The sequence below is a fragment of the Erinaceus europaeus genome, chromosome 1 (genome assembly GCF_950295315.1).
Source record: "Erinaceus europaeus chromosome 1, mEriEur2.1, whole genome shotgun sequence".
Taxonomy (NCBI): Eukaryota; Metazoa; Chordata; class Mammalia; order Eulipotyphla; family Erinaceidae; genus Erinaceus; species Erinaceus europaeus.
Window position 1 is genome coordinate 186,398,432 of NC_080162.1, and position 27,862 is coordinate 186,426,293.

General features: G+C 39.5%; 1 protein-coding gene across 1 annotated transcript in view; it reads left to right on the forward strand.

Annotated features, from left to right (window-relative positions):
- Window positions 1-10,610, forward strand: part of CPA6 (carboxypeptidase A6) — a 320,500-nt gene extending 309,890 nt beyond the window's left edge. Inside the window, exons 9-11 of the mRNA XM_007527135.2 lie at window positions 2,122-2,324; window positions 6,693-6,777; window positions 10,316-10,610. Coding sequence (XP_007527197.1) covers window positions 2,122-2,324; window positions 6,693-6,777; window positions 10,316-10,503 — 476 coding nt within the window. The 3' untranslated portion in view covers window positions 10,504-10,610. The remainder of the gene's footprint in view (window positions 1-2,121; window positions 2,325-6,692; window positions 6,778-10,315) is intronic.
- Window positions 10,611-27,862: the final 17,252 nt, after the last annotated feature.

A 27,862-nucleotide genomic window follows, 5' to 3' on the forward strand; every position in this document is an offset into this window, starting at 1 on the left:
TCATGTTTACTAGAATAAGACTGTCACAGAATCACCAAACATTTCCACTTGTTTATGGAAAGAGCAATTACTCACTTAACATTCAACCAATTCTGGGATACACTGTAAAACATGACAGAAAAACAGCTCTGTTTTAATAGCACCTGCAATCAATCTGAATTATTTGTTAGGTTGTCATGCTGTGAATGCAAGGACTGTGTATTTTTTGATAGGCAGCTAGAACAATAGCATATCAGATGTTCAACAATTTATTCATTTATTTTCCCTTTTGTTGCCCTTGTTTTTATTGTTGTTATTGTAATTATTGTTGTTGATGTTGATGTCCTCGTTCTTAGACAGGACAGAGAGAAATGGAGAGAGGAAGGAAAGACGGGGGAGAAAGACAGACACCTACAGACCTGCTTAACTGCCTGTAAAGTGACTCCCCTGCAGGTGGGGAGCTGGGGGATGGAACTGGGATCCTTACGCGGGTCCTTGAGCTTTGCACCACATGTTCCCAACACTTCTTTTGTTTTAATAAGTAGATGCTAAATCAGAAGAAACGGCTGTCAGCCAGGGAGGTGATTCAGTGAGTGTAGAATAGGACTTGTATGTCTTGGGCCCCACCTTCAAATTCCCATATATGCAGGAGCAAAGTAGTGCTCTAGTCTTGATCTCTCCCCCACATACACAAAATAAGTCTTACAGACAACAACAGGGGAACTGAACAATGGTCACCCAGTATGTACATTACCATACACAAGGATCTAGGTTCAAGTTCAGAGTCCCCACCTGCAGGGAGGAAGCTTCACAAGGGATGATGCAGTGCTACCAGTGTCTCTCTTCCTCGTCTCCACCTTACACTCCCCTCTCAGTTTCTCTCAGTACTATCAAATTTTTAAAAAGCCCACTGGGTGCAGTGAATTCATCTGTAGACATCAAGCCCCATGACAATCCAGGTAGAAATAGATAGACTAGACATATGTAAACAATATCTGATAAGAAAAAAATGATATATCAGGATCATGGGAGTAGAAAATAATTAATTCTATAAGGAGTCGGGCGGTAGCACAGCGGGGTAAGCGCACGTGGCGCAAAGTGCAAAGACCTGAGTAAGGATCCTGGTTGGAACTCCCACCTGCAGGGGAGTCGCTTCACAGGCGGTGAAGCAGGTCTGCAGGTGTCTGTCTTTCTTTCCCCCTCTCTGTCTTCCCCTCCTCTCTCCATTTCTCTCTCTCCTATCCAACAACGATGACATCAATAACTACAAAATAAAGTAACAAGGGCAACAAAAGGGAATAAATAAACAAATATCAAAAAAAGAATTAATTCTATAGAACATACAAAACCAATTTTATTGTATTTATTTATTTATTTATTTATATCACCCAAGGTTATTGCTTGGGCTCGGTACTGGCAATATGAATCCACTGCACCTGGTGGCCATTTTGTTCTATTGGATAGGACAGAGAGAAATTGAGAGGGGAAGAGGAGAGAGGGAGAGAGAGAGACAGACACCTGCAGACCTGCTTCACTGCTTGTGAAGCGACCTTCCTGCAAGTGGGGTCCAGCTCCCCTGGGGCCCTTGAGGGGGTCCTTGCATTTTATACAATGTGTGTTTAACCTGGTGTACCACCACCCGACCCCCTTTTAGTGTATTTTTAGATCAACAACATTCAGACTGGTTTTATAAAACTTAATGAGTCTTTCAAGGGTGAAATCTTCAAAGAGTTTAGAGATGGTTCACTGGTAGAATGATAACTGAGTAAATACTTGACATTAATCATAAGAGAAGGGCAGGGTGAGGTGTTGTGGAGTATATGGACTGGGGGGAGTGGGTCATCTGCCCTGCAGGGTCATGTAGTTCTCGGCAGATGGAGCTATCCCTTTAGAGTGGTTACAAAGGTTCAGCTGAACAATCAATATCTACTTCCTATTCAGGCCACCCTCCTATTATGCACAGCAGCTCAGAACAACCTTGGAATTTTCAGTATTGATTTCTGTTAATGTGAAGCTGGGTGAACTAATATGTGTTTACAGAAATAAATACATACATCATGTTTATAGAAAACCTATTTAACAATGCTGATTCACATTTCTTGCTTAGCCCCTTTGAAAACCTACTTTGTTTCTGACTTACAGATGAAGGTGCTTCTATGCATCCCTGTGATGACACATACTGTGGACCTTTCCCAGAATCTGAGCCAGAAGTGAAAGCTGTAGCTAACTTCCTCCGAAAACACAGGAAGTACATTAGGGCTTATCTCTCCTTTCATGCTTACGCTCAGATGTTGCTATATCCCTATTCTTACAAATATGCAACAATCCCCAATTTTAGTTGTGTGGTAAGTATTTGACTCTGTACATAAGTATCAGGCTTCATACTTTTTTCTAATACTAAGACAGTTCTAAGTAATAAGGATAATAGCAAGCACATACAATTTGTTCTAATACGTAGTTTTTTACATATATTGACTTTTCCCATAACTATATGTAGTTAGTAACTGCTACGATCCCTGTTTTACAGGTGAGAAAACTTAGATCTGGAGAAATCAAGTAATTAGACTAAAAGCACAGAGATACTTATATTTTAACCAGAATTCAACCCTAAATCTAACTCCAGCACTGTTAATTCTAACTGCTGCTTTGTGACTTCTCAAATGTAATCACTCCAAACCTGTTTACACTCTTAACTCAAGTTATACATAAAATTTCAGGATAAATTTAATTAGTATTACATCCTTGGTCACATATGTAGGGTTATAATTAACTTTATTGAGTAAATAATTGTTCAGAAATTATAGTCTGACTCTCATCAATTAAAAACTAGTTTCAATTTATGAACACTATTTACTTAATACTATGATATCTCTGGGCATGTATTTGACAAGTTTGTGCTAAGAACGAACCACCTTTCAGTCATAAGATCTTTTTAAGACAGAGTTCCTTTTTCTCATCTCAAAAAAACCCCAACAAGCTATTAATTACAGGGTATAATTCATCATTAAAAATAAAGAAAAAGAAAAAAAGAAAAAGCCTAGTTCAGAGTAGCTGAAGGTCTGTAAGTTTTAAAACCAGTTCAAACTAATATATGCTGTTAAAAGTGAGAAAGGAGCAAGGAGCCACACACCCTAAGAGGCACACCCTATTGGTGTTTTATTTTTCGGCCAATCCAGGGACTCCCATATGCATGATTTCACTGCCCTTGGGCCACTTTTTCATTCAGCTAGACAGAGAGAGATACCACAGCACAGAGCTTCTTTCAGTACCATGTTACCTCCTATGTGGTGCCAGGCCACACTTGGACCATGTACACATAGCAAGGCACATACCCTGCCCAGTGAACTATCTTGCCAACCAGATATTCTTTCTTCTCCTCCTCCTCCTCCTCCTCCTCCTTCTCCTTCTCCTTCTCCTTCTACTTCTCCTTCTTCTTCTTCTTCTCCTCCTCATCCTTCTCCTTCTTCTTCTTCTTTGCCACTGGTGCTTCATGCCTGCTCCATTCCCAGCAGACTTTCCTTCTTTCAGTCACAGTAACAGAGAGAGAAAGAGAGAGACTAGAAAGAAGAGATCCTACAGCACTGATCCACTGCTCATAAACCTTCCCTTTGGGCATGATGTTCCCATATGGTTCCCTGGACTCAAATCCAGTCCTCACACATAGTAAAGTGTGTGTTCCACCAGGGAACTATCTCCAGACCACCGAAGACTGTGCTTCTTGTTCCGGATGCTAATTAGATTAATTGTATACAACCTGTCATCATTCATTGAACTATAAACTTAAAATCTGGATAATCTCCTGTAGCTATGTTCTATTTGAATTAAAAGGTGTTAGAAAAGAGAGTCCCCCTTCTCCCTATACCTTGAATTCCAAATCCTGTACCAGTGATTGGGGTTTCAGAAATCTCTGCTCTACATGTCCAGAATCCAGATAGAACGGAGATAATAAGAAGAAGGTAGACAAAGACCTAAGGGAAAACTTGTATTCTGTCTAAAAAAGAAATTTGTTCTTGGCAGTCTGAGAAAAAAATCTGAGCAAATTCTTCTGAGAAATACTATAAAGATGGTGTTTGATTGTGCTATTCTTTACTAGTCTAGCTGAAATAAGCTCAGTGGCTTTGTTTTTTCTCATTGCTTTTAACCTGGTACCCTAACCACCTGGTATCATAATGTTCCTGTGGGCAAATGTTCGATCCTTTCTAATTGAACACCATGCCTATTTAGATTCTCAAGAAGATAATACAGAATATGCAGTATATTAAAACTATTACATGAACATGGCCTCTGTATTTTCCATTTGTCCTTCTGTAGTAATTAGATCTGTTTTTTCTTTTGTCTTGAATTGAAGGATATAGTATTTAAGTAGATCAGTGTTTCACAGTCAAGGATGAATTTGATTTCTAATGCACAATTCAGTTTCTGGAAGCATCTTGACTGTCACCTAGGGTGAGGGATGCTATTGGAATACTGTAGGTAGGGACCAAGGATGCTACAGAGAATCCTACAAACTAAAGGACAGCCCCCATGGTAAAGAATAACCAACCCAAAGTGTCAGTAGCACCATTATTGATAAATCTTATTGTGGGTTAAGTCTAAGTTAAATGGGACTGGGTGGTGGTGCACCTGGTTAAACACATATGTTGCAATGTGCAAGGACCCAGGTTCAAGCCCCTGGTCCCCACGTGCAGAAGGAAAGCTTTGACAGTGGTGAAGCAGGGCTGCAGGTATCTTTCTGTCTCTCTCCCTCTTTACCTCAGCCCTTCCTTTCAATTTCTGGCTGTCTCTATCCAATCAATAAATAAAAATTATAAAAAAATGCGTTTTAATTTTTTTTTAATATCTAAGTTAAACCACTATAACCAAGATTATAATTCTTAGAAATTAGGTAGTGTCTGAAGGTTAACTAGAACCCCTGAGTTCTGTTATGATGGTTTAAAAATATTTAATGTATTGATTGAATATTTTCTATAATATTATCTATTGTAGAGTCTATTTCAACTAACATTTGAGGTGATTAAGTTACCTTCAATATGTAAATGTTTAAACTTAACTATGTGAATGTACTCCCTAGCTGAAATCCAGTAAACAAGAACTGGATCCTTTTGGACAGTTGGAAAGAGAAAGCACTGTAGAAAAATTGTTTCACCTCTTTCAAATAGGCATCGAAACCTACAATGGAAAATAAAGTTTGAAAAGTTAATGAAGTTTCCACTCTGGGTGAAAGAATTATTTCTAGGCCTCTTATCAGCATGCACCCCCATCCAAGTGGAAGAAGTGCAGTAATATCAAAACTAAAACTGTTGTGTATCCTAGTTCTTAACTTGCTTTTTTCTGGTTTTTGTCATATAAAATAATGAGGAACAAAGCTCTTCTCACCAACACTATGCAGTAATCTTCTAAATGTAGAAATATCTGCCCCTGCCATGGAATATTGCTGAGATCCTTGAAGATGTTAGTGTCTTAGAACATTCTCCATCAAAATACCTCATTATGGTGTTTACATTCCTTTGCTGTTGGCTCGGGAGAGGAGAATGTCATCATCAATGAGATCAATAACAAACAGTCTGCCAGGATCTGGAATCTGGCCCCCGAATAACCACAAGGGGTGGTGGCATTTATTGCAAACATTGTTTTATACATTGCTGAGATGAATTAGGACAGCAAGCTTAAATTAGGTTCCACACACAACATCATGTTACCTAGAGTGAGTGCTTCAATTGGCATATTAAATTATTCATAGGCAAATTGAAATGGGAGAGCTGTATAATGGTTTCAACGTACTTCTTTGCCACTTACTTGTCACAGAATACACTTCTCTTAACTTCTTGTTGAAATAATGCTTCTGCTTGAAATGTTTAAGGGAAGTCAATACCGTTCTTGTTCATGTTAGAACATTCACTTTCCAATAATTTGAGTTTTTCTCTTTTTTTTTTTTTTCTGGTTTGAGGACATTAGTAGGAAGCCTGTCACCTCACAATTTCTGCAGCTTATCAGTACCTCGCCAAGTTCAGTCAAAGGCATGATGTAACATTAGAAGTCATGAAACATTCTGCAGTTACTGCTCCTGTTTCCAGTAGAAATCAATATATAGAATGCAAATTCATTCTTACTGAATTAAGGGTTCCTTAATTGGTACAAATGTATTTTTAATACCTTGTGTATAGCCACTAATACATGTACTTAAGGATCAATTTAAGATCATCTTGATACTTTCTCAGGACTATACTTCTTCAACATTCATGCAAGAAATATTAACAATCTGTGGTATACAGGCACATTGCCAAATACCTGACATATAGCTATAAGTAACATTGACATAATCCTAGCCCTGTCAAACATTTTTTAATTTACAGAATCAAATATCTCTGAATTAAAATGAAGAGGACAGTATATTAAGTCAATATCAGAATGCATGGGTACTTAGTCCAACTCAACCACTCCTAGTTTAAAATCCTAAATTAAAACTGAATCTTTCATTTCTCATATGCAAAAGAGAAATATCACTTATCCCTGACTTCTTCTGATGAGCAAATGAAACAATTCCTAAAACAATGAAAATACTGCTTGTGACATGAGTAACATAGTAATTATTAAATATAGCTATGAACTAATGTTTCTACCTTCGTAATAATGACTGATAAGATTCAAACAAGACACCGGTACTTCTGGGAGTTCAATGCAATGATGTAAGTGATAAAATTTCACTTTCACAGGAATCTGCAGCTTATAAAGCTGTGAATGCACTCCGGTCGGTCTATGGGGTACAGTACAGATATGGACCTGCCTCCAGCACCTTATGTAAGTTTCCTGCATGTGATATGTTACTATCGTTTCAAACCATTATCTTGTATAATGACTTCCTTTAAAAAAAAAAAAAAAAGAAAGAAAGTGCATTGCTCCATAAATGAAATTTTTGACTACCAAATAAGCCAAAGAATATGGAGCATGTTGATATCTAAATAGTTTCACACTGCCTGACAGGAACCACTGCAACCAATTTAAATAAATTGTAAGTGGAGAACATTCTAAGTATACAGTAATGACTACAAAGTTGAATTTAGATCTTATGACATATAGTAGCAAATCGCCTCCTTGAGCAACTGCAACTCTCGCAAGGGTGGAAATGGGCCTTGAAACTCTCGCAAGGGTGGAAATGGGCCTTGAGAAAATAATGAAGTAATGTTTCAGTTAAAGAGCTTCCCTTTTATTTCTCTCTACCATTCTTGGCATGAATTTTTATTTCAGGCATAGCTTCTCCAGGTGAGTATTCCCTTAAAAGGTAATTAAAATATTTTAGCTTTATATGAAAGAAATAATACAGGCATGTATAGAAAGAACTGGAACAAAGAAGTCAGAAGACATGGCTTCTAGTCCTAATTTTACCTCTAGTTTAAGTATAACACTGGCCAAACTAAATGCTACTCCTAGGCTTATATTTGTACAACCGTTAAGTAAGGACTTGGATGAGATTATTTCTAGTGGGGGTGGGGGTAGATAGCATAATGGTTATGCAAAGAGACTCTCATGCACAAGGCTCCCAGGTTCAATCCCCCACACCACTATAAGCCAGAGTTAATCAGTACTCTGCTAAAAAAAAAAAAAAAAAAAAAAAATCTAGTGGCCTTTTAAACTCTATGACTTGGAATATATAGTGAGAAATCATAGATACGTTTATTCGTATGAAGATATACATATAAACAAGTATTTGAGTGATGTCCAATTGTGGTTTTAAATAAACTAGCAGATTTCTCCTTGATTGTTTTTTTTATAAAGGAGGTCTTTTAAAAAATATTTTATCCATTTATTTATTGGATAGAAACAAAGAGAAATTGAGAGGAATGGGGGGAGAGAGGAGAGACACCCGCAGCCCTGCTTCACCACTCGCAGAGACTTCCCTCTGCAAATAGGGACTAGGGCTTGAACTTGGATCCTAAAGTATTATAACATATGCACTCAAACAGGCGCGCTGTCACCCGCCTCTCTCCTTGATTTCTTTACCATACCCGTCAGTATATTCCTAACCACTCACTTTCTTCAGCCTTCAGAAGAAAAGCCTGGTTGTCAGTTACATCAAATATCAAGTGCTTGTCCTACTAACAAAGAACATGTCATGCATCAGATTTTTTTTTTCAAAACCATGGTAATTGACTCACACTGATCTTTTTAGAGCTTTCAATAAAAGTAAAATATATTTAAAAGTCACATTACCAGTTATCAATGTAGATGTACTAATAAATTCAAAACATTAATTTTGAAAGACCTCACAGTCTATATTTCATTTTAATAGTGAGGCACAATCACAGTGTTATATTTTCTGATAATTTATTATCATAGAACGAGGCTGCCACATTATAACGTAACTATAATGTAACTATCAGCACAGATTGTCTCTTACTTTGACTAGGATAACTACTACTGGTAATTTCAGTGTACTTTAACCCAAAAAGGACAATGGAGTCACAGCCTACCATCTGTTCTGAGAAACAGCAGTCATTTTATTGTAATACTCACATACTGACTCTAATTTCTCCTGGCAAAAATAGCATAAAAGCAGTTTGATTTGGGTAGATGAACATGATTTGAAATTCTTTTAAATTATGTGAGCCAAGATTAATCACATAAATTCAAGACATATGCAAGATTCTACTACAAAATGTTGAATAAATTATTAAGAAAATATAGTTCTGACTCAGTTTTAAGAAGTAAAGCTGCAAAATTATAATGGCTAATATATAAAAAGCACATGATTTCACTTAATTTTCACAGCAACCCTAAGCAGGATGTGTTATCAGCCCTCTTGCAAAAGGGGAGATAGCAGTACAGAAAAGTCACGATAGTGGTGAGACAATATAGCCCACAGTCTGCCTCAAATACCCACACTTTTGATTGTGTTGGAAAACTGGAGCATATGAAGTTACATGAGTCAAAGAAGAGTTTCCAAAATAGATTGACAGCTAGGTTAAATGTTCTAGAGAGGATGAAAATGGGATTGGGGGGGGGATAGTAAGGATGTAAAAGCAATATATATATATATATATACATTCAACCCATATATATGACCTTGGGAGAACTGTGGTTCTTCCAGTATGGAGAAGAAATAAAATATGGTTTACTGTTGGAGGAGACTTTTGATGGTGGCATATTATCTTATAAGCTTACAAATCACTATTTAAAATATAATAATAAATGATAATATAAAAGCAATACTGTCTCATTTCAGTTCTATAGCAAAAAGAAGAAAAATAGATGGTATGTAATTTAATCAAGAGAAGGCAGTCAATGAGAAAGTATGTTTGATAATTCTCATTAGTGCAGATACAACACAGAGTGGCTTCATTAATTCAACCAGATCCTAAAGAAGGAACTCTCTCACTAGTAGAGAAGATAATAAAAGCCATCAAAGACCATCTTTGTATCAAATGAACATTTCTTCCTCTGAGCTAGGAGACAAGTCAATGTGCCATGGTATCAGTAGGTAAGGTAACATATGAGAAGATAGAAACAGTGTAAACTAAGCAACAGGACTGGAAAAGGGAAACTTTTCACTACACGAGATTTAGTGACGCAACAGGCAGTGCACCTGCATGCAGGAGGTTCTGGGTGGATCCTTGACACTTTATATGCTAGTATGGTGCTATGAACTCCTTCCCGCTGTCTCTCTCAACTGCTGACTGTATCTTACCAATAAATAAATAAATATTTAAAAAATTGAATGGGGAAGTAGAAAAAATGAGGAGGTTCTTTGGAAATAAAATTTTAATATTTTAATAAAGAAGAACAACTGTACACTGAAAAGCATGTGTGGAGTTAGCTATGGGTGAGCTAGATGAGAATAGAAAAAAAATGTTACATCAATAACAACAACAATAATAACTACAACAACAATAACAAGGGCAACAAAAGGGAAAATAAATAAATATAAAAAATTTTTAAATGATTTAAAGATAAAAAAGAAATAAATGCTATTGGGATTAGGCTGAGATTTTTAAATTTTTTATTAGTGGTTTAACAATGGTTAATAAGACTGTAAGATAACAGGCAGAATTCCATACAGTTCCCACCACCAGAGTTCTATGTCCCATCCCTTCCTTTGGAAGCTTCCTTATCTTTATCTCTCTGAGAGTATAAACCAGAATTCTTTGGGGGGGGGTGTAGAAAATGGAAGGTCTGGTTTCTGCAATTACTCCTACTCTGGACATGGATATTGGCGGGTCTCTGTCTCCCCCTTCCTCACCATTTCTGGTTGTATCTATTTAATAAATAAAGATAACTTTTAAAAATGTTAAGTTAAATTTTTAAAATATGGAAAATCTCTAATGAAAATTATTTCTTTTAGATGTGAGTTCTGGTAGCTCAATGGATTGGGCCTACAAGAATGGAATACCTTATACATTTGCCTTTGAATTACGTGACACTGGGCATTTTGGATTTTTACTCCCAGAGATGCTCATCAAACCCACCTGTACAGAGACCATGCTAGCAGTGAAGAACATCACAATGCACTTGCTGAAGAAGTGTCCTTGAAAAAACTCAATGATAAGACATCAGGAGAGCTGATTCTAAGCACGGACACTTAGGTGAATATTATTTTTAAAGAAGGAGGAATTGTTTAAAATCCACTATGTATAGAATTCAAAAGAAATTTAAACAACTCAAGTGTGTGTCAATAAAAAAAATGTAGAAATTTAAAGCACAGCCTAGTCTGTTGTAAAAGGAAATCGCCTTTTTATATTCTTTTACAGTTTTTTTTTATTGATTTAATAGTGATCAACAAGATGGTAGGATAAGAGGGGTACAATTCCACACAATTCCCACCACCAGAGTTCTGTGTCCCCTCCCCTCCCTTGATAGCTTTCCTGTTCTTTTTCCTTCTGGGAGTATGGACCTTGGGACATTATGGGGTACAGAAGGTGGAAGGTCTAGCTTCTGTAATTGCTTCCCTGCTGGACATGGGCATTGGCAGGTCGATCAATGCTCCTAGCCTGTTTCTATCTTTCCCTAGTGGGGCAGGGGTCTGGAGAGGTGGGGTTCCAGGTCACAAGAGTGAGGTCATTCATCCAGTGAAGTCAGATTGGCGTCATGGTAGCATCTGCAGTTTGGTGGAACTCTGTACCTCCTTTGTCCTTTGCAGCCTTCATTTGCCAGCCTAAGGGTGGTATGGCTCTGCCATGGTTCCACTTTGTCCTCTCCTGCATACTTCCTCCACCACTGGCCTGGAAATCTTGCCTTCACCTAAAATTCCCAGGTTTAAAGCAGCCTCCTTGCAAAGCATATGCCAGGTGCTGTCTTCAAGCCACCATCTTGGTTACACACACACACACACACACACACACACACACACACACACACCACCCCTTTAGAGTTTTCTTTGCTTAAGAAGATAATTTTTTTTATCTCAGTAAATATACAAACTGAGGATTTATCAACAAAATCTCATGTTCATTAAAATCCAAGGTACTGGTGGTGTGTAATCACTTGGTTTTCATTTGAAATGCAAAGAAGTAGTAATACAATAAATATATAACTTATTGAGATTAGCTATTTACATTCTATCCATTGGTATTAGTACACGATATGCCTAAAAATATATAGCAAGATAGGGCAACTCACATTTAGATTTCAAGAATAACCAATTTTTAAAAAGATGAGAAGGGACTGGAAAATAGTTGTGCTGGTATCGTTCATATCTCAGTGTGCATGAGACTCTGAGACTATCTATCCTTCTCTGCCTCTCCAAACATACAGAACTGCGGTGGGGGGTGGGGGGATAGATAGCATAATGGTTATACAAAAGGACTCTCATGCCTGAGGTTCCAAAGTCCCAAATTCAATCCCCTACACCACCATATGTCAGAGCTGAGCAGTGCTCGGGTAAAAAAATAAAAATAAAAATTTTATATATATATATATATATATATATATATATATATATATATATATATATATATAGGGTCAGGGAAGCTATATGGTGATATTGTGCATGTGTGAAGCACTGTTTATTCCCTGGTGTCACATTAAAAAATTTAAATGACTATAAACACTGATGTGTCAGATATAGAGTTAAAGGCTTTTCACTACTCATTTCTCAAATAATATGAAGTTAATACTACTATTATTCTCATTTTTCAAATGGAAAGTAATAGACTTCCATTTTCAGAAACATAACAGAATTGGTATCTAGACTGCTAAAAGTAACTAGAATGTCTGGGCAGTAACTTTAATGGTAAAAAAAAAAAAATTGGGGTCGAGTGGTAGCATAGTGGGTTAAGTGCACGTGGCACAAAGCTCAAGGACCTGCTCAAGTGGGGGGGAGGTCATTTCTCAAGCTGTGAAGCAGGTCTGCAGGTGTCTGTCTTTCTCTCCCCCTCTCTATCTACCCCTACTCTCTCAATTTCTCTCTGTCCTATCCAATTAAAAAAAATGGCCTCCAGGAGCTGTGGATGTGCAACTCAGGCATCCAAGTTCGACATCCTCGAGGAAACACTCACGAAAGACATGTCTCTGATATCTGATTACTGTAAAAAATGGCGACTAATCCCTAGCACTGCAAAAACGGTATCATCTGTTTTCCATCTACACCATGCCTCGGCCTCGCGTGAGCTTAATGTGCAGCTTGGCGATACGAGAATCCGGCATGAAGCCCAGCCAGTCTATCTCGGCGTTACTCTCGATCGCACCCTGTCATTTCACAAACATCTCATAAAATCTGCAGCAAAGGTGGGCGCGAGGAATCACATCATTGCAAGACTGGCCAGCTCCTCATGGGGCGCGAGCGCTTCCACACTACGATCATCCTCTCTGGCATTATGCTATTCCACTGCAGAATACTGTGCCCCAGTATGGTTCCGTAGCCCCCATGTCCACTTGGTCGATTCCAAATTATATTCCTCCATGAGGATAATTTCTGCAGCCATCCGTTCCACCCCGGTTCCATGGCTGCCAGTTCTTAGCAACATCGCCCCGCCAGATATTCGTCGGGATGCGGCATCATCTAAGTTCATTTCCCACGTCTACGTTCAACCGGACCTGCCAATGTACGCGGATATCTTCGCCCACCCTGTCCAACGCTTGACGTCTCGTCACCCAATCTGGTCCCCTACGCCTACACTGAACTTCTCTGTTCCAGTCTCTTGGAAACAGAGTTGGCAGTCAGCTGAGGTAAAGAACAAACACCTCATCACAGACCCCTGCAAGCGTCAACCCGGCTTTGACCTAGCACGTTATGATTGCGCCCTCCTCAATCGCTATCGAACAGGCCATGGCCGGTGCGCCGCTATGTTCCATCGCTGGGGAGCCAGAGACGACCCGAACTGCCCCTGCGGCTACAGACAGACTATGACCCACATAGTCAACGACTGCCACCTCTCCAGATTCAAAGGAGGTCTCGAAACTTTACATCAGGCTCAACCTGACGCTGTTGACTGGCTACGGAAGAAGGGCAAACGCTAGAAGAAGAAGAAGCAGGCACCGAACCCAATCAATAGCCCTAGAGGAAATAAACAAAACAAAACAAAGCAAACAAAAAAACACATAATGAAAACTTCAAGTCAGATATTAAGTGAGACAGAAACCTAGAGAGGTAAGTGGGGGTGGCGGTAGATAGCATAATTGTTATGCAAACAAACTCTCAGGCTTGAGGCTCCCAAGTCCCAGGTTCAGTCCTCCACACTACCATAAGCCAGAGCTGAGCAGTGCTCTGGTAAGAAAGAAAGGAAGAAAGAAAGAAAGGAAGGAAAAAAGGAAGGAAGGAAGGAAGGAGGAAAGAGAAGAAAGAAAAGAAGAAAGAAAGAAGAAAAGAGAGAGAAAAGGTTAAGTGGTACACTTATCCTCAGAGTATTTGTCAACCTCACCAAATACAAGTGCAAACTTGGATTTCTACTACCTTTCAGGGAATAACAACAGAGAACAAAGGCCAAGACTATCCCAACATTATTTCCCCCTGAAGAATTCTGGGATTCCTGAAAGACTATATCTTTGGTTTGAAGATCAATTTAACCTACTGATTAATTCCCTGAAGGCCTCTAACAGATCACAAAGAATACAGACTATTTTAAGTTTTTTGCAAGAATGAGAAGGGGAGAAGTTGCCACTGAGAAACTGGAACCACAAGCCAGCGAGCCTCAAGCATATTTGTCACCCAAACTCAAACTATCTAAGTGGTCTGATATACAACTTCCTAGAACTTAATTCATACTAAACCTAAATTGTTTGTGCCCTCCAAGAATGTGGTAGAAGCAATACAAATCCTCTAAGCATATGTCCAACCAAAATGCATCATAAACTCCAGGATCAATGGATAAACTTAGAAAATTAACAGAGAAAATAAAATTGATCACAAAGTAATGAAGACTTGAGTAGCAAAAGACTCCTCAATAACACCACAAAACTTGACAAAGAAGAAATACCATTAGAATTTTGAAGGTAGGCGGTCGGGCGGTGGCGCAGTGGGTTAAGCGCACGTGGCGCAAAGCGCAGGGACCGGCGTAGGGATCCCGGTTCGAGCCCCCGGCTCCCCACCTGCAGTGGAGTCGCTTCACGGGCGGTGAAGCAGGTATGCAGGTGTCTATCTTTCTCTCCCCCTCTCTCTCTGTCTTCCCCTCCTCTCTCCATTTCTCTCTGTCCTATCCAACAACAAAGCAACGTCAACAATGGCAATAATAACCGCAACAAGGCTGCAACAACTAGGGCAACAAAAAGGGGGAAAAATGGCCTCCAGGAGCGGTGGATTCATGGTGCAGGCACCGAGCCCAGCAATAACCCTGGAGGGGAAAAAAAAAAAAAAAAGAATTTTGAAGGGAAATTCTTTTTTTTTTTTAATTTAAGAAAGAATTAATTAACAAAACCATAGGGTAGGAGGGGTACAACTCCACACAATTCCCACCACCCAATCTCCATATCCCACCCCCTCCCCTGATAGCTTTCCCATTCTCTATCCCTCTGGGAGCATGGACCCAGGGTCATTGTGGGTTACAGAAGGTAGAAGGTCTGGTTTCTGTAATTGCTTCCCCGCTGGACATGGGTGTTGACTGGTGGGTCCATACTCCCAGTCTGCCTCTCTCTTTCCCTAGTAGGGTGGGTCTCTGGGGAAGCTGAGCTCCAGGACACATTGGTGGGGTCTTCAGTCCAGGGAAGCCTGGCCAGCATCCTGATGACATCTGGAACCTGGTGACTGAAAAGAGAGTCAACATACAAAGCCAAACAAATTGTTGAGCAATCATGGACCCAAAGCTTGGAATAGTGGAGAGGAAGTGTTACGGGGATACTCACTGCAAACTCTAGTGTACTTCTGCTTTCAGGTATATATTTTGCAGTAGTTTATGGATACGTGTGAACATATGCTCTCTCTCACAGGTGTATATCTAGGTTTTGGGACTTTGTTAGAAAGTGAACCACCTGAGATGGAATTAGAGTATACTATGAAAGGAAAGGTCTCACCCGAGTAATGAAGCTGAAGGGTTGTCATTCCACACGTGAAGTCTCTGGACACAGTCTGAAGTGAAGCATGTTGAGGTGGCAATCGTTGTGTTGATTAGGTTGAGATAGGCAGATGCAATATTATTTGATATGGATTGGGAGAGGCATGTGGGAAAGTGGGCCCTATCCAAGGGTTCCAGGACTGGGGGAAGTAGAGGCTCTATAGTAGAGATGTGAGGTTCCTGCTGTCTTAGGGTTCAAAAAGACAATGGATAGTTAATGTTATCATCACATTATTTGGTAATTGGGTTAACTTTGAGAAGTCCTTTTGTTAGGGTTTCCTGTACCCAGTGTCTTGTATATAGCTGTGCTATTGGTTGCTTCTGATCTACTTGGTCTAGGCTTTTGAGAGAGTCCGCATATCAAATACACAGCCTATATATTAAAAAGATTCAGTCTGTGTTTTAAAAAACTTCGAGACATACAATTAATTTTCCCTTGAGGGGAAATTCTATCTATTTCTATTTAATTCTATCTAATTCTATTTTTTTTCTAAAAAAAAAATCTGGGAGTTGGGCAGTAGTGCAGCAGGTTAAGCACATGTGGCACAAAGCACAAGGACCGGCTCAAGGATCCTGGTTCAATCCCCTGACTCCCCACCTGTAGGGGAGTCACTTCACAAGCAGTGAAGCAGGTCTGCAGGTGTCTATCTTCTCTCCCACTCTCTGTCTTCCCCTTCTCTCTCCATTTCTCTCTGTCCTATCCAACAACAATGACATCAATAACAACAACAATAATAATAATAATAAAAGGGCAACAACAGGGAAAATAAATAAATATAAAATTTTTTTAAATCTTTGTCCAGTGAAACTAGCAATGGACTATAACTGTACAATATAGGCATTTTCATGATATTGAAGTACTAAAATATTTACATTCTCTGGGAATATATCCTAAAGAAAGTACTCTACCAAAATGAGGTTAGTAAATCAAAAGGAATATGTTGGGACCTAAAAAATTAGAGATCCAAACAGAAGAAATGCATGGGGGAGATTTCAAGATAATGGTGAAGGGAAAACTTCTAGTAGTAACTGTGTCAGGCTTAGAGAACAGCTGAATTGGGGTAGGAAGAAGAGAACTGAAAACTGGATGAAATTCTCCAAGATAAATATAAAACAGAGCATACAAAAATATCCAGAGGCAATTTTTACTTAAATCAGAAAATATGTGAAAATCAAGACAAAAAACCAAAACACTCTGCAACTGTTAACTTTGATAAGCACAGTAAGTTAGTTACTAACTACATTTATTATATAGTCAAAATCTTAGCTCTAAGTAATAATATAACAAAAAATTGTGGTATAACTATATTAGGAATAAGTAAATGTGTCTGAGAGGAGGAGGTATCAAGAGCTAAGTCCTTATCTACCACAGTTGGAAGTTAAAAGACAATATCTGTGGTCTGGGAGGTGGCGCAGTGATAAAGCTTTGGACTCTCAAGCATGAGGTCCTGAGTTTGATCTCCAGCAGCACATGTGCCAGAGTGATGTCTGGTTCTTTCTCTCTCCTCCTATCTTTCTCACTAATAAATAAATAAAATCTTAAAAAAAAAAAAAAAAGACAACATCTAAAATTTTTTTAAAGTCAAGAAATACCAGCATATACACATCATCTTCAAAGAAGTTCTAGAAGTAGTCTAAAAGATTAAGAGCTATTAGAACAGGGAAATAGCTCAGCCTGTTAGTGCACCAGCCTGCACAGGCTGCAGGTTCAATACTCAACCATCACTTTATGCCAGATCTAGCAGCACTCTGGTCTTCTCCCTGCCCCTCCCTTTCTCAGGCTCACTCTTAAAGTAAATAAACAAGTGAAAGGATGGAAAACTATCATACAGGCCAATGGCCCTCAAAAAAGGGCACAACCAGCTATTCTCATATCTGACATGATAGACTTTAAAATAGATAAAATTTTAAAAGATAGGGATGGACACTACTTAATGCTCAGAAGATCAGTCAATCAAGAGGACTTAACAATTATTAACATCTATGCACCGAATGAGAAGCCATCTAAATACATCAAACATCTACTGAAAGAGCTACAGCAATATATTAACAGCAACACAGTCATAGTAGGGGACTTCAACACCCCACTCTCTCAACTTGACAGATCATCCAGGCAGAAAATCAATAAAGACATAAGGGAGCTTAATGAAGAGATAGATAAACTAGAACTATTGGACATTTTCAGAGTCATTCATCCCAAGAAACTGGAATACACATTTTACTCAAGTCCACATGGGTCATTCTCAAGGATAGACCATACTAACTCACTGTAGACCATTGTATACTTTTGCTTTCAGGTATATATCTTACCCTAATTTATGGATACATGTGAACATATGCCCTATCTCATGGGACCTGTTCTATATCTAGGTTTTGGGACTTTGTTAGGAAGTGAACCACCTGGAATGGAATTAGAGAATCTTATGAAAGGAAAGGTCTTACCTGAATAATGAGGCTGATGGGTTGATATTCCATGCGTGATGTCTCTGGACACAGTCTGAAGTGAAGCATACCGAGGTGGTATTTGTTGCATTGATTAGGTTGGGATCAGCAGATGCAGTATCATTTGGTATGAATTGAGAGAAGCAAAAAAAAGTAAAAAATGGCGACTAATCCCTAGCACTGCAAAAACGGTATCATCTGTTTTCCATCTACACCATGCCTCGGCCTCACGTGAGCTTAATGTGCAGCTTGGCGATACGAGAATCCGGCATGAAGCCCAGCCAGTCTATCTTGGCATTACTCTCGATCGCACCCTGTCATTTCACGAACATCTCATAAAAACTGCAGCAAAGGTGGGCGCGAGGAATAACATCACTGCAAGACTGGCCAGCTCCTCATGGGGCGTGAGCGCTTCCACACTACGATCATCCTCTCTGGCATTATGCTATTCCACTGCAGAATACTGTGCCCCAGTATGGTTCTGTAGCCCCCATGTCCACTTGGTCGATTCCAAATTATATTCCTCCATGAGGATAATTTCTGGAACCATCCGTTCCACCCCGGTTCCATGGCTGCCAGTTCTTAGCAACATTGCCCCGCCAGATATTCGTCGGGATGCGGCATCATCTAAGTTCATTTCCCACGTCTACGCTCGACCGGACCTGCCAATATACGCGGATATCTTCGCCCACCCTGTCCAATGCTTGACTTCTCGTCATCCAGTCTGGTCCCCTACGCCTACACTGAACTTCTCTGTTCCAGACTCTTGGAAACAGAGTTGGCAGTCAGCTGAGGTAAAGAACAAACACCTCATCACAGACCCCTGCAAGCGTCAACAAAATAGACCCCTTTGTGGGCCCCCATAGGAACTTGCCCTCAACTTGGATCAACAATGGTAGAGAATGTTCCATCCTCTGAAGGGAGGATGGACAACATACTCTATGCTACACCAGAGGAAGGACCTCAACCCATACTTTTAAGATATACTTTAAAGTCGAGACCCACCCTACTTCAATATAACCTCATATTATCTAAGGGTTTGGGCTTAGACTTTCAAGACGACTTTTTTTGTTGTTGGTAGTAGGACAAAGTTAAACTCATAATGGCAAGCAAACATTGTATAATGTTGATGTTAGTAAGACAATCAATAAAATAAAAAAGTGATAAATCATACTTAAATTTAGCTTCTTGTTCACAAAGCTAAATGTTGGGAATAGATGTCAAAAGAAAAACATACATATTTGAGTTCTAACACTTCCAATAAAATTGTTTTGAAGGGGGCTTGGCAGTAGCTTGCCAAGTTAAGCGCACATAGTGCAAAGTGCAAGGACCGACTTAAGGATCCCTGTTCAAGTCCCCAGCTCCCCACCTGTAGTGGTGTCGCTTCACAAGCAGTGAAATAGGGTTGCAGGTGTCTATCTTTCTCTTCCCCTCTCTGTCTTCCTCTCCTCTCGATTTCTTTCTGTCCTATACAACAATAATAACAAGGGCAACAAAATGGAAAAAAAAATGAAAACCAGGAGCAGTGGATTCATAGTGTAGGCACCAAGCCCCAGCGATAACCCTGGAGGCAAAAAAAAAAAAAAAAAAATATATATATATATATATATACACATATATATATATATATTGTTTTTCTTAGGCCATTAATGGGAACAAAATGGTCTACTCTTTGTAGTTTATTTTCTTAATAGAACATCATAATCTAAATTATGATTTATTTTTAACATAGGAAATTCTGTTAGTTTTAGATAGAGCTATATATTAACTTAGCTCTCAGTAATTATTTTTGTGTTGCTGCCTTGTAAAAAGTATTTACATCTAAGCTATACTAGATCAAATCAAATTGATTAAATCAGAATTCTGTGCACTGTTAATTAAGTCATGCTGTAGATTAAGCAAAGTAATTATAAGAGCAATTGTACTTAATGAAATATTTTCATGAATCAGAACATTGCATAATAAATCTGAAAACAGTTACACTGAATACCTAATATATTTCATCTTACTTTTTATCTTTATTTATTTTTTATCTTTATTTATTTGATAGAGACATCCAGAAACCAAGAGAGAAAGGGAAGACCGAGAGGGAGAGAAACAGACAGACACCTGCAGCACTGCTTCACCACTTGCAAAGCTTTCCCCAAGCAGGTGGGGACCAGGGACTCAAACCTGGGTCCCTGTGCATTGTAACATGTACACTCAACCAGGTGTACCACCACCTGGCCCCAATAATATATTTCATAAAACACATTGCACTAAAAAAAAATGTGAAGACCTATGCCAAACTTGAACTAGAGTTGGTGTATTGCACCAAAGTAAAAGACTAGGGTGTGGAGTGAAGGGGAGAGTTCAGATCCTGGAACATGATGGCAGAGGACCTAGTAGGGATTGTCTTGTTATGTGGAAAACTGGGAAATGTTATGCATGTAAAAACCATTGTATTTCCTGTCGACAGTAAAACATTAATCCCCTAATAAATTTTTTTTTAAATATGAAGACATCTGAATAACATACATGGAAATTAAGACAACTTGAAGATCTTACAAAGCACACTCCACCTCTTCATTCGTAGGGTGCCACTGATCTCCTCCCCCCCCCCCAAAAGCAGTATCTCTGTAGTGATAACTTTCTTTCTCCACAATGTACTCAACCAGGTCCTGACTCCACACTACTTCATACTGAATTAAATTTGTTGTCTTTCCTTCATCTAGTCTAGGCTAGGGGAACAAAGAGACTACCTTGGGTATGCATTGTGAAGAGAGCCCCCATCCCCACCTGCAAGGACGAAGTTTGTTGAGCGGTGGAGCAGAGTTGCAGGTGTATCTCTTTCTCTCTGCCTCTAAACCTCCCATTCACCTTTCAGTTTCTCTCTATCGTATCAGATAAAAAATAAAAAATTGGGAGTTGGGGTAGCTCAGCAGGTTAAGCGCAGGTGGCTCGAAGTGCAAGGACCAGCTCAAGGATCCCGATTACACCCCCCCCCCCGCTCTCCACCTGCAGGGGAACCGCTTCACAAGCGGTGAAGCAGGTCTGCAGGTGTCTATCTTTCTCTCCCCCTCTCTGTCCTCCCCTCCTCTCTCCATTTCTCTCTGTCCTATCCAACAACAACAACAACATCAATAATAACAACAATAATTACAACAACAATAACAAAGGGCAACAAAAGGGAAAATAAATAAATATATTTTAAAAATAAATTAAATTAAATTAAATTAAAAAGTAAAAGATGTGATAATACATTGATTCTGTACTATTATTCAACTCGTAATTTAGTCATGAGTTAAACTAAGAAGATCCCTTCCCAAATAACACTGCAAAAATATGCCCTAAAAGTCAGACTGGCTCAAAAGCAGAAATTTCCCAAGTCAGGAAAAAATTTAAAAGATAACAAAAGTACCCAGTCTTCCTCAAAAAAAGAAAAAAGTGATCCAACAATCCAGTATGCATGTTCTGGAAGAAATGGTTTACAGCAACTTGTATTTAGGGTCAGTTATTGCGTTTCTGCTTTGGCAGGAACACAGATCCTTGCTATTCTAGGTAGTTTTTTTTTCCAGTAATTTAAAATTGTATTCAATATTCCAAGGAAGGACATCTGATATCTACTAAGAGAAAGTTGTTTTGTTGGATATGTATAGATCCAGCTGTCTATTTCAAGAAATATTGGTCTGAGGTTCAGGAGGTAGTACAGTGAATAAAGCATTGGACTCTCAAGCTGAGTTCTGAGGTCAGTCCCTGGCAGCACATGTATTAGAGAAATGTCTGGTTTTTCTGTCTGGTTTTTTTTTTTAATTTTACTTTTCCCCCCTTTTGTTGCCCTTGTTTTATTGTTGTTGTAGTTATTATTTGTTGTTGTTATTGTTGACGTTGTTGTTGAATTGGACAGAGAGAAATGGAGATAGGAGAGAAAGACAGAGAGAGGGAAAGATAGACACCTACAGACCTGCTTCACCACCTGTGAAGCGACCCCCCTGCAGGTGGGGAGCCAGGGACTGGAACCAGGATTCTTAAGCCTGTCCTTGTGCTGTGTGCCACGTGCACTTAACCAGCTGTGCTACCGCCCGACCCCGTAATGTCTGGTTCTTTCTCTCTTCCTTCTATCTTTCCCATTCATAAATAAAGAAAAAAGAAAAAAAGATTTGGACTGGGTGGTGGCACACCTGGTTGAAACATATGTTACAGTGCACAAGGACCCAGGTTTGAGCCTTAGCCCCCACCTGCAAGGGGAAAGTTTTCAAGTGGTGAAGCAGGGCTGCAGGTGTCTCTCTGCCTCTCTCCCTATCACCCCCTTTCCTCTAGAGATTTCTCTCTGTCTCTATCCAGTAAATAAATAAGATAATAAAAAAATTAAAGAAAGACATATTGGTCTGAAATACTGCATGAGATTTTCATTTGGTAGAGCAGCAAACAGAAATGAACAGTTTAATGGCTTCATGTCAGGGATGTTGGAATTTCATAATAAAATGAATATTAGAAATAAGTCCTTGCACCTGGCACAAACTGCCATGGAAGATATATATCTAAAGAAGCACTGAGCTAACCAGAAGTATCTAAGAATCAGCTGTGACAATAACAATAACTGAATAAATTCACCCCTAAAGGATTAACTCAGCACTAACAACTTGAAATCAAATTAGCGTTCTTTATAAACTCATAAATATGAACACTAGCCTTCATTTCTCCTTCAAGATACTTAGGTGGGTGTTGACTGTGCGTTAAGGACACAGTACTTAATGGTTGACTGAAGTTGGTGTTGGAAGCGGTGCACAAAAACATCCATGACAAGAAAATGAGAAATTGCACTCATCTGGCAACCACTATACTTTAGATCTTTATGTAAGTAATAAAACTGTAAAAAATATTTGGAAGTCTGTTCCTTTTTATTTCTATGTTTAACATGGCCACTTTTATTTAGAAGACAATGAATCACAATAAAAATTTTAGCCACTGTTCCTACTGAATCAATACAAAATATCTTTATATTTTGTTGAGACCCAAGGACTACTCCATGTGATCCTTAATGACCACTAGTAAAAATAGAGCCACTACGACAAGTGTTTCATGCACAAACATCTTTCCCTAAGCCCTTCTCCTTCTAATTAAAGAGAATTCTAACTTTGGTTATCTTAATCTTTTCCCCCACTCTTTCTGAGTCAGTTCTTTTGCTCCAAGGGATTGGGAAGGAAGATAGGGAAAGCTGAGAAGAAGCAAGAGGATCACCAGGGGAGGAACGAGTTTTCTCAGGGACTTGAGGCAAGGCAGCACTAGCAGCCGCAATTTACAGGACAGTGGGTAGAGCAAAAGAAGGAATTTTAAGAATCATTTCTCAAGACCAGGTATTGCTTTTGTGTTGTTGTTTTTTCCCCTCCAGGGTTATCGCTGAGGCTCGGTGCCTGCACTACAAATCCACTGCTCCTAGAGGCTTTTTATTTTTTTTTCCTTTTGTAGCCCTTGTTATTTATTGTTGTTGTAACTGTCATCATTGTTGGATAGGACTGAAAGAAATCAAGAGAGGAAGGGAAGACAGAGAGGAGGAGAGAAAGATAGACACCTGCAGACCTGCTTCACTGCTTGTGAAGTGATCCGCCTGCAGGTAGGGAAACGAGGGCTCGAACCCAGATCTTTAGGCCAGTCCTTGCGCTGTGCGCCATGTGTGCTTAACTAGCTGCACTACCACCTGGCCCTGTATGATGTTCACTAAGAGTAAAATTTCAGGATCATACCCTTTTTTAAAATTAAGTAAGTAAGTAATTTTTACCAGCTCAGCTCTGGTTTATGGTGGTGCAGGGGATTGAACCTGGAACTTCAGAGCCTCAGGCATGAGTGTCTCTTTGCATAACCACTATACTATCTACCCCACCCAGATCACATGCTTCTAAATATATTATTATTTAGGCATAAATCATATTAAACATAGTTTGGGTTTTTTGTTGTTTTATTTTAATGTAGCACTGGGGATCAAACCCAGGACCTCCTGTATGTACAGTATCACCGATCCACTTCCAAGTCTAACATTCATTTTATAACTTGATGGGGGTGAGGGACGGGTGGGTTAAGCACGCATGGTGCAAAGCTCAAGGACCAGACCAGCTTAAAGATCCAGGTTGGAGCCTGCTGGGCTGGGCTAGCTTCACGGGTGGTAGAGAGTCTACCATGGACTCATGGCTGATCTGGGAACGCAGTTCAATCTTTATTGACTAGCGGGGATGCAGTTCAACAATCTAATCTCTCTTCATTAGAAAGCCCTGTCTTTTATGTCTCCTGAGGCGGAAGTGTCAGGAAGAGGAAGTACATAGGTTAGGGGGTGGGGAGAAGGAAAATAGCGCGAACCAGTGGGGATTAAACCAATGAAAACAATGTTTATGTAAATAGACTACGTCAAGCAATGCAACAGAAGGGGTCTTAGAAGCAGAATTTGGAAGCATACCAACAGGAGCCCCTGGCTCCCCACCTTGGGGGTTGGGGAGGCTTGGTTGGGTCACCTCTGCCTGGCATCCGCCTCGCCAACAGTGAAGCAGGTCTGCAGGTGTCTGTCTATCTTTCTCTCCCTCTCTCTGACTTCCCCTCCTCTCTCAATTTCTCTGTCCTGTCCAGCAGTAACAACAATAAACAACAAAGGCAACAAAAGGGGAAAACATAGCCTCCAGGAGCACACTGTCCATCTCCAACATACACATTCTTTTTTTAAATTTTTATTTATTTATAAAATGGAAGTATTGACAATACCATAGGATAAGAGGGGTACAACTCCACACAATTCCCACCACCAGCTCTCCATATCCCATCCCCTCCCCTGATAGCTTTCCTATTCTTTAACCTTCTGGGAGTATGGACCCAAGGTCATTGTGGGATACAGAAGGTTGAAGGTCTGGCTTCTGGAATTGCTTCCCCGATGAACTTGGGCGTTGGCAGGTCGATCCATACTCCCAACCTGTCTATCTCTTTCCCTAGTGGTGCAGGGATCTGAGAAGGTGGGGCTCCAGGACACCTTGATGGGGTGGTCTGTCCAGGGAAGTCAGGTTGGCATCATGATGGCAACTGGAACCTGGTGGCTGAAAAAAAGTTAAGATATAAGGCAGAACAAATTGTTGACTAATTATGAACCTAAAGGCAAGAATATTGCAGATGAAGATTTCAAGCTTCTATTTTGGAAAGGGCTAGTAGGTCTATTTTAGATATATTCCAAGAGGCCTATGACCTTACTAGTTTCTTTCTGAGCTAGACATCTAACATGCAGGTGACCTAAGTTATTGTCTGGGGAGATGGTGCAACAGACACATTCTTAACCTTTGAGTTTTTCCTTCTGCATTTACCTGCCTTGTGGGAACTGACTGAAAAAGTGTCTAAATTAAATTACATGACCTGGTAGTCAGGACAGACAGTATTTAGACATTTTAAGGCAGGGGAGACAATGTAACGGTTATACAGAGACTTTCATGCCTGAGGCTCCAAAGTCCCATGTTCAGTCCCCACATCGCCATAAGCCAGAACTGAGCAGTGCTCTAGGAAAAAAAAAAAAATCCCATGTTTTATCTAGAAGTCTTAAGGATTGTTTTCTTTCCCTTCAGACATACAGAAAGAACCAAGATGTGTAACACACTGGTTTTTTTTTTCCTTGTCCTATTCTCCATGTAGGAGTCTGCTCATCTGCTATCTCAGCAGATACCTAACCTAAATATTTTTAAACCTGAAGGAAAAGGAAAAAAAAATCATTGGAAAGTGATCTGTGCCCCAAGCATTTGTACTCAAAAGAATTTCAACAATGGTTCTTGTGATAATTAGACTTGAAAAGCAGTTTCAATTTTTTTTTTCCTTTTTACTTATTAGTGACTTAATAATGATTGACAAGATTATGGTATAAGAGAGATACAAGATACAATTCCACACAATTCCCACCACCAGCGGACCATATCCCCTCCCCTCCACTGGAAGATTCCTTATTCTTTAGCCCTCTGGATCCATGGACCAAAATCTTTTGGGGATGTAGAAGGTGGGAGGTTTGACTTCTGTAACTGCTTCTCCACTGGACATGGGCACTGACAGGTCAACCGATACCCAGAGCAGTTTCAATTTCATAAGTAAATTATACTTTCCAGTATTATGATATCCCCAGAATTTTAGATAATAACAATGACCTGTGGATTAACTGATTTATGATCATTTGTAAAAACTGAAGCACCAAGTGGTTGAGTGACATGAATATGGTTTCTTGTCTGATGAGCGACAATACTGAGAATACAAGTCAAGTTCTCATTTTCATCTTACTACTAAACATTTCAGATGACACAAAGGAAATATAGCATCATAAATCCCATGCACCCATCATCTAGTTTCAGCTACTGTCATCATTTTACCTTTCCAAACTTATTTTGTCTTTCACCCTAAAACTTTTTTCTCACTGTTGTAGTTTAAAGCAAATCATTCACTCATAAATTCTCAGCATATTTCTAATAAAATACTTATATTTCATAAGTATTTTGATAGCCCAACAATCTCTGAACATTAATCAAAAGATGTAGATACCAATCAAATTCTACTGTCTTCCTTTCATTCACTTCCATGTATTTCTCCCCTTCAAAATAAATCCAAATCTACCTTAAAAAACCAATAAAGGGGGTAGGGCAGTAGCACAGCCGGTTAAGCACACATGGCATGAAGCGCAAGGACCAGCTCAAGGATGCCAGTTCAAGTCCTCAGCTCCATGGGTCGCTTCACAAGCAGTGAAGTAGGTCCACAAGTGTTTATCTTTCTCTCCCCTTTCCTGTCTCCCCTCCTATTTCAATTTCTAACTCTGTCCTATCCAACAGCAGCAATAACAACAACAACAAGGGCAACATGGGCAACAAAATGGGGAAAATGTTCTCCAAGAGTAGTGGATTCGTAGTGCAGGCACCGAGCCACAGCAATAACCCTAGAGGCAAAAAAAAAAAAAAAAGTCAATAAATGGAAATAAAACCCAATAACATTAATCATAGAAGTATAAAGCACCAGTTTCAAAGTTATTTTAAAATATTGCATTATGTTTCTTGGTCAGGTGCAACCCACATTTAGTCCAGTCTCCGTCACACTGAAGGAAGTTTCAATGCTATGGTTTCTTTCCCCCTCTCTCTGCTGCTCTGTCTGAAAAGTCAGCCCAGAGAGGTAAGACCACAGAAAGGACACCCTCCACCCCCACATACACACCATTTTAATGGGCTCCAGGTTTACAAATAACACAAGAAAAATTCCTTTTTTAGTCTCTCCAAGAAAATCAGTTTCATGGAAAAAGTCATAAGATGGAAATTCCATTCTGGTCACTCCAAAAATTCTGAGGTTGACTGAAGGCTGTTTATAAATATAATTTGCTATGGGTTCTGTGGTGGTGCTTAATAAAATATAAAATTCCTGACTTTTCACATTATTAAATATTTACTTAGCATATAATTTAGCAATAGTTCTCTGATCTTGCTATCTTATAAATAAAAAAAAGAGCTATTATGTGGACTGGGCGGTAGCACACTGGGTTAAGTACACATAGTATAAAGCACAAGGACCCACATAAGGAGCCGGGTTCGAGGCCCCAGCTCCCCACCTGCAGGGGCATTGCCTCACAATTGGTGAAGCAGGTCTGCAGGTGTCTTTCTCTTCCCCCCTCTACCTTCCCCTCCTCTCTTAATTTCTGTTCTATCCAGCAACAGCAACAACAAATGAAAAAAAATGGCTGCCAGGAGCAGCGGATTTGTATAGTGCAAGCACCGAGCCCCAGCAATGTGAAGGCAAAAAAAAAAAAAAAAAAAAAGTCATTAGATTCTGATGTCAATTTCACCATCATTCACTAGAGGCAAACTTACCTATAGAGTGGCCATAAAATTTGGAGACATAGGCAACTAGACATAAGCAGTGATTTTTTTTTTTGGTATTGCAGGGCCATACATGGTATGTTTGATGTGTTCTCCCTCATTAGTGATGAGTTGGGGTGCATTGGA